This window comes from Penaeus japonicus, unplaced genomic scaffold, assembly GCF_977035675.1.
Source record: "Penaeus japonicus unplaced genomic scaffold, GWHDUDI00000001_assembly GWHDUDI00000008, whole genome shotgun sequence".
In the NCBI taxonomy this organism is placed as follows: domain Eukaryota; kingdom Metazoa; phylum Arthropoda; class Malacostraca; order Decapoda; family Penaeidae; genus Penaeus; species Penaeus japonicus.
Window position 1 is genome coordinate 35,098,745 of NW_028234410.1, and position 10,100 is coordinate 35,108,844.

A 10,100-nucleotide genomic window follows, 5' to 3' on the forward strand; every position below is an offset into this window, starting at 1 on the left:
GGATATCTATATATATATCAATAAGGATCTCAACTAATTATCATATATATGGATAATATAAATATATAATATATATATAATATAATGGATATAAAAATATATATAATAATGTATGTATATATATATATATAAATATATATATATATATATATATATATATATATATATATAAATATATTGGACATAAATCAATATATATATGGATAAATCTAATATATTATGGCTATATATATATTATATGAAAACTATAAAAATATGATAATACAATATATATAATATGGAAATATCTAAATAGAAGGAATATATATAAATATTGATCTATCTATAGATATTGATCTATATAAATATGATAAATAAATAATAAAATGATACATAATAACTATATGGATATATATATAAAATAAATAAGGATATATAATATAAATAAATTGATATATAGATATATATATGGATAAATAACTATATATGGATATATATCTAATATGGATAAATTAAAAAACTGATATATATAATATATATAAGGACAAATATATATATCACTCTTTGCGATAACATAATACGTATCCCAAAGGCACAAACACACTCACTCTCATTCACACATCACACACACAGAGCACAAACACACAAACACACACACACACACAGGCATCACAAACTCCACACACTATCACACCCTACAAACACACATTGCTCTCACACCCACACACTACACCTAACCCACACACACCACGGCACACGAACACACACACCACACCACACACACACACACTCCCACTCACACACTCATGATCAATCACCATGCACACACCTTCACCACACCCACCCCCTCACAAACACACAGTCACACCCGGCTCACACCCACCCACACACACCACACACAACACTCTCACACACACAGTCATTAAACACACCGGCTCACACCCACCACTCACACTCACGCAACACCACACACCACATTCAGGCATCACACCGTGCACACACCCACCAACACTCACTAACACACACACACACACACACACACACCAGGCACACCAACACAACAACAGGCAGTAACCGGCACCACCACCCACCCACCACAAACCCACACACAACACACACACACACACACTCACTAACCCACACACCCACACACACACACACACACACAAACACACACACACCCCACACACCAAAACACACACACTCTCACACACCACACACACCCAATCACCCACCTCTACACACTAACACACCACACATAACACACTCACCCACACACTATAACTCACCCCACACACACCACACCACACACACACACTCACCACCCACTCACACACACACACACATCCACAAATACACTCCACACACTCACTCTCTCCTCAAACACACCCTCCCCCCCACACACACCTCCACCCACACACACACAAACAATCACACACCCACACAACACCCACACCCACACACACACCTCTCCCCTCAATCACACACTAACCCACACACAGCACACACGAATCACCTCTCACAAAACACACTACAAACACCAAAACCACACACTCACTCTCACTCACTAACACTCACACACCCACACACACCACACACACACTCACACCCACTCACTCTTTACCAACACACACACACACACCAATCTCTAGCACACTCTCCCACACTCACACACACACCCCTCAACACTACTCCTCACACCCAAACACACTCACACACCTCACCCACCACACTCACTCACACCAACACTCACACCACTAACTCCCACACACACACACACACCCACACACACACACACCCTCACTCACACACTCACTCACCACAATCACACACCCACCACACACACACTCTCCCACACACAAAACACCCACACACACACGCTCAGACACACCCACTCACACTCACACCATCTCACACTCACCCCACACTCACACACACACTCCCACAACACACACACAAATCACCCACACACACACTCTCACCCAAACTCTACACACAACCCTCTCCTTAACACACACACTCCCACTAACACACACCACACTCCCACACACACACACACTCACCCAAGACTAACCTCCACACACCCACTAACACACTCACACACCCAAACACAACACCACACACACACCCACACACACACACTCACACAACCCACACACAAACACACACACACTCCACAAACACACACACACACTCTCCCACACACATACACACACCACACACCCACACACACACACACCCACTCACACACACAAATCCATCCCACCACTCTCCACTCCCACACTCACACACTACCCACACACACACACTCCCATCACTCCTCACACACCACACACTCAAACCACAAACTTCACACCCACACTCTCACACACACCCACTCACACTCAAACCCACACACACCCACACACAAACACAATATCAGAACACACAAACACACACAAACACACACTAGCCCACAACACAACACTCACACACACACAAACACACACACTCACGCACAAACAACCACACACACACTCACACAATATCACACTCTCACACACTAACACACACACGGCCCACACACACACCACACACACTATATATATATAATATCCATATATATCCAATATATATATATATTCCATATATATATATATAATATATATATATATCCATAATATATATATATAGATTATATCCATATATATAAAATAAAATATATCCATATATATATATATCCATATATTTATATATATATATATCATATATATATATATATATATATATATAATATCATATATATATATATATATATATATATATATCTATATATATATATATATATATAATTTATATATATATATATATTGGATGTATTATATATTATATATATTTATTATATATATGTATATATATATATATAATATATATGTATATATATATGTATATATATGATATATATAATCCATATATATATATATATATTATATTATTATATATATATATATATATATATGTATATATATATATTATATATATATAATGTATATGTATATATATATATGTATATTATATATCCTATATATATATATATATGTATATATATATTATATCCATATATATAATATATATATATATATGTATATATATTATATATATATTATATATATTATATGCAATATATATATATATCCATATATATATATTATATATATATATATTATATATATATGTATATATATATATATGCATATATATATTATATATATATTATATGATATATATATGTATATATATATATATATATATATATGTATATATATATATTATATATATATGTATATTATATATATATATAATATATATATATATGTATATATCCATATATATATATATATGTATATTCATATAGGATATATTATATGTATATATATATATATATATTATGTAATATATATATATATATATATTATATATCTATATATGGATAATATATATATATATATATATGATATATGTATTATATATAATATATATATAAATGGATATATACGATATATAATATATATATATATATATATATATATATATATATATATATATATATATATATCATATATATATATATGTATATGTATATATAAAATTTATATTGTGTATATATATATATATATATTTATATATATATATATATATCCATATATTTATATATGTACATATATATATAATATGTATATATATATATATATATCCATATATATATATGTATATATATATCCATATACTTATATATGTATATATATATACATATATATGTATATATATACATATATATATAATATATATGTATAATATATATAATATATATATCTGATATATGTATAATATATGTATAATATATATGAAATATATATAATATATATATATATGTATATATATATATATAATATATATATATATGTATAATTTATATATATGTATAATTTATATATATGTATAATTTATATATATATATAATTTTAATTATATATATAATTCATACATATATAATTGATATATATATAATTTATATATATATATATAATATTTATATAGGTATATATATAATTTTTATATATGTATATATATATTTTATATATATGTATATATAATTTATATATATGTATATATATATAATTTATATATATATGTATATATATGTAATTTATATATATATGTATATATATATATTTATATATATATATATATATATATATATATATATATATATATATATATGTATATATATGATTATATATATAATTTATTTATAATTATATATATAATTTATTTATAATTCTATTTATAATTATTTATAATTCTATATTTATAATTTATTTATAATTATATGTTTAAAATTTATTTATAATTATATATAATATTTATAATTATTTATAATTTATTTATAATTATATGTAATTTATTTATAATTATATATAATTTATTTATAATTATATATAATTTATTTATAATTATATATATAATTTATTTATAATTATATAAATATTTATTTATAATCATATATATAATTTATTTATAATTATATAAATATTTATTTATAATCATATAAATATTTATTTATAATTATATAAATATTTATTTATAATCATATATATATTTATTTATAATTTATATTATATATATATATTTATTTAATTAATATATAATTTATTTATAATTATATATATATAATTATTTATAATTATATATATATAATTTTTTATAATTATATATATATATAATATATATATACATAGTTTATGTATATATAATTTATATATATATATAATTATGCATATATATAATTTATATTATATATATAACTTATATATATATATATATCATTTATATATATATAATTTGTATATATATATATATGTATATATATAATTTATGTATATATAATTTGTATATACATATAATTTGTATATATATATAATTGATATATATATATAATTGATATATTATATAATTTATAATATATAATTTATAGATATATAATTTATAATATATAATTTATATAATATATTATATATATATATATAATTTATATATATATATATATTTATATATATATATAATTTATATATATATATAATTTATATATATATTTATATATATATATAATTATATATATATAATATGTATATATAGATTTATATATATATATATATATATATATTGTTATATATATAATATATATTATAAAATTTATATAATTACATATATATAATTTATATATATATAATATTATATATATATTTATAATTTATATATATTTAATATATTATATATATATATATATATTTATATATATATGTAATTTATATATTAATATATATATATTTATATAATAATTATATATAATTATATATATAATATATAATTTATATAATTTATATATATAATTTATATATATAAATAATATATAATTTATATATATATAATATATATATAATTGTTATATATATATTTGTATATATATGTAATTTATATATATATATATATATTTATATAATATATAATTTATATATATTATATAATTTATATATATATAATTATTTATATATATATATATATAATATATATAATTTATATATATATATATAATTTATATATATATATATAATTTATATATATATATATAATTATATATATATATAATTATATTTAATATATATATTATATATATAATTATATTATATATATATATATATATATAAGTTATATTATATATATAATTATTTATATATATATATTTATATATATATAAGTTATATATATATATATATATATATATATATGTAAGTTATATTTATATATATAAATAAGTTATATATATATATATAATTTATATATATATATATAAGTTATATTTATATATATATATATATAAGTTATATATATATATATAATTTATATATATATATGTATAATTTATATATATATATATATGTATAATTTATGTATATTTATATATACATACATACATTGTACACATATTTAACCTTAACCCTATGACAACGGTGCATTACACCCGTGTGACACAGCTAAATTCCCAATGCCGGGACATCATGCCAGTGTGACGTTTCCAATGCAATATTGCAATGGCCCGGCGTAGGGGTTTTCACTTAGCGTGTGCCCCGTCGGGAAAGGTTTAATAGCTATGGAGTGGTTGATGTATCATCGAAAGGGAAGATAATTCATTATTACTTTTCATTTCAGCTCAAACGCCAGAAGGGACAACACCACATGGTCCTGAGTGAGCACGGGTATGGCAAAGCCAATACAGAAGCAGATTACCCAGAATACCATTAAGCAACGAACTTTGATATGTAACCTGTCTATAACATGTTTTGAATGCATGTGTTTTTCCTAGACAGGAATGTATGATCATGACCAAAATTCAGTGTTATTTGTAAAGGTAGAATAACATTTGAGAGAAAAGGTGAGAAAATAGAATAGGAACTCAAGTACCTCATTTAGAGGATGCAATTAGTTTTAGGTTAAGGAGAGGAAAAAGTGTATTATTGTGTTCTGATAATCTAGGATATCTGACCAGTTCTTCACAGCAAATGTATTGTACTTAGACATAGTGGAGCATGTCAATAGTTTATACAGTAGTTTGCATTATTTGCATGTCTGGGTCACATAATATAAATGAACAAAAAAGTCAGAACCCAAATGTTTCCTGGAAGTTCATGGATTTGTTTACACTGATATTGTTATTGATAATCATCATGACAAACATTTATACTTAAATGTAAGGTACACTTAGTCCTAAAAGTTGGACACACCTTGTTACCCTTAGTGATGGCATGTATACAAGTACTATGTGGAGAAAAGGAATAAAAGAGAATGAATATGTACACAACACAAGAAACACATCTGAAGCTTTCTGGTTTATCTTCTGGTGGAGATATAATCAAAATGCATCAGTTACATCTCTTGCACTGAAGAGGTATTCATTCTTATTTATACCCTTTTTTTTTTTACATTTTATCACATTCAACTTTGTTTATGTGCATTGTTCCAGAATCAATTAATCAAGGCCACAGGATTTCATGAACTGCACTTGACTTTTGGGATGAAAGCTCATTATGAACTGAAAAAAAAAAGAGGTTATGGTTTTTGCATGCATCAGTAATTAGTGAATATATCTTGCATGATTATGTTACATGTTTCTTTGTATCAGTTATAGCATGTGTGTGTGTGTGTATGTATGTATGTATGTATGTATGTATACACATGTGTGTATTTATGTATGCATACAAGCATGTATGTATGTATGTATACATATATGTGTGTGTGCACGTATACAGATCTGTGTGTATACAGATATGTGTGTATATATATGTATTCATATAGTTTTTTTTTCAATCTTCATTTTAGTGATTCCTGTATTTATGCCCCAGATTTTCTGCCAAGTGTAGCAACTTACACAGAATGTAGATTTTCTCTGTAATAGTACTGGATACTATGGTTTCATGGAGTGCTGTCTCAATGCATGTTATTATCTTTGTACTCATTTATACAGTGCATGCACATTGAGTACAATTATATTATATTACTCTAACTTTATAGTCATGTAACATATACAGTAGTAAAGCATGGGGACAATTTTTCTACATTGTTAAAAAAAATACAATAAACTTGTGTTGATTTACTGTGCTTTATATGAAGAATTATCAACAAGAATGATTTTATTAAATGAGACTTTAAGTCTTAATAATCCAACAAGATTTTGAAATATATGAATCAAATCAGTAGGTGTTAGAACAAAACACGCAATGTTCTCAAAATTATGTCACGATGACATGACTCATCCCGTGAAGGAGAGCTAACAGATCCTATCCCAAGGGGTATTGAGAGGAAATCTATGCAGCAGTAGAGAATCAGGGATCTCCAGTTTGTGATATTTATGATATTTGTGTAATTTAGGTTGGCAGAGATACAAGTAGAATTCAAAAGACACCTACATTTGTTTGTCAGTTTCTGACAATACAAGCATTTTTGACATCCTTGATGCACTTAGGGATGTGAGTAATCATGTTCAAACACCGTTTTTATTCTTTCAGACACATATTTAGAAATATTTTTTCAATGAATTTCAATTGAGCAACAGTTTGTAGAACAAAGTTGTAATTACTGTAATTTTAATTTTTAAAGTTCAAAGTTAGATTTTTTAAATATCCAGAATATGTAGGTTGTTCAAAGTACTTACCCTTCTTGTAATGTAAGGCTTACAATTTTTCAGTGGTAGGTAAATGAGACCAGTTTTACAAATAAAAAATGATAATTGATAGAGAAAAAAGATAATGTTGCAGCTTCATGGTGAGAGTAAATTGTTGTTAAATAGGTGATGTGTGAAAAGCAAAAACAAAAATGAAATTTGGATACATTTTGGAGAGGTATTAAAAGTTGTTTTGCTTGATGCAGATTCAAAAAGTAAAAAAAAAAAAAAATAAATAAATAAAAAAAAAAAGGTTTTATGTTAGGGGAACACTCAGTTGATTTTTCTGAAAATATTGAAATATAGGGGGGAAATCTGGAGAATGAGGTGGGGTGTAAGTTACATTTATAAGTTATTTTTACAAATTGTTATTTAATACCAGAGATATAAAGGATTATTCCTTCCTACCCCTCTCTTGTCTGCATGCTCTTGGAAACAAGTAATATAAGTTGTGGATTCCTCACTAAAAATACAGTGAAATATGTACTTTGCTCGTTCTAGAAGCATCTTACATCTAACTTGTGATAAGCCAGGGTCTATTAATGGTGCATATCTCCTCATAGCCACACGAAACTTTAAAGTGAGAGTATAATGCTACATTATTTGAGATAGAATTTATTCCTTTTAGTGCTTAAGGCAGGTAAGGCTTGAGGGCATTCATGAAGAAATTTGAAAAATGGGGATGGAATAAAAAACGAGGAAAGAGAAGTATGAGAGGGAGGAACATCCGGTTTGTTGAAAGTTGCCATTCCCCCCCCCCCATGTCACCACTACATTCCTATATGTCATTTACCACTCTCATCACCAGTAGATATGCCATCACTCTCACAACCACAAGTTTCATCACAATGTTGGGTTGTGAGGAGAAACTCATGGAAAGAACCGAGAAAATCAAAACAAAATGAAGAAAGTAAATGGTGGAAGTTGCAAGGTAAAACACCAAAAAGAAAGAAAATACATGAAAACATTGCTTGATTGTGGCCCAGGGAATTGCTGGCGACAAAGAGGTAGATGGATCTTCAATACCCTTGCCAATGAGTGACTAATACACCTGTGTTACAGGGGCCAGGGGCCTTCTCAAACCAGAATGCACTGAAATACCTACCAAGCCTACATTATTTACTTAATATAAAAATGCAAATTAGGCCAATAGGATTTTTTTTTTAATGCATGTTTAAATAAAGTTAAATGCTTTGTTGAATTCTTTTTGCTCAATAAGTAATTTTTAGAAGTAAAATGCATCACCTATATTATCAGTCACCCAGTTGTCTTCAAAGAGTGGAATTTTTTTTTTTATAAAAACTAGGAGTGATACTTTTCATAATCAGTTAAGTGTATGAAAGGTATTCAGAAGTGAAAAATGGATCAGTATTTTGAAATTTCATATATACAAACTGAAATGAGAATTATAGAATTTGCCTTCTAAATCATGAAGGCTATTGCAAGAACATTATAGGAGTTTTTGATATCCCTCAAAAATGCTTCAAATTTTGATATGATAACTACATATGCATGAATAGTCATTGATAAATTAATAGACCTTTGACTATATAAAAAAAATAATGATCATACAGATACCCCCTAACTGGCCAATATTTTATCAGCTTAGCATATAATCTTTTAGATGAGGTTACAAACCGAACATAAACTCCGACCAATATTCCTTTCTGTTGCCTGAAGCCCCATCCAAAACAAGTTGATAGGAATTATGAGCTGGTCATCTCACATTTTGTGGGAATTTTGAAAGGCAAACCTGCATGGCTGTAGTAAAGCAAAATCTAACTGCCTGATGGCATGGCACCAGCAACTATGTGCTATGCAGTTATATTTCTTTTCTTTCAATTATATAGCACATTATTTCATGCTC

The 10,100-nt window shown here is 26.1% G+C and overlaps 1 protein-coding gene across 1 annotated transcript in view; it reads left to right on the forward strand.

Moving 5' to 3' along the window:
* The window catches only part of LOC122255541 (uncharacterized), a 20,918-nt gene extending 13,252 nt beyond the window's left edge, over positions 1-7,666 (forward strand). The window contains exon 6 of the mRNA XM_043019695.2: positions 6,226-7,666. Within this exon, the coding sequence (XP_042875629.1) occupies positions 6,226-6,318 (93 nt within the window). The 3' untranslated portion in view covers positions 6,319-7,666. The remainder of the gene's footprint in view (positions 1-6,225) is intronic.
* The last annotated feature ends 2,434 nt before the right edge of the window (positions 7,667-10,100 follow it).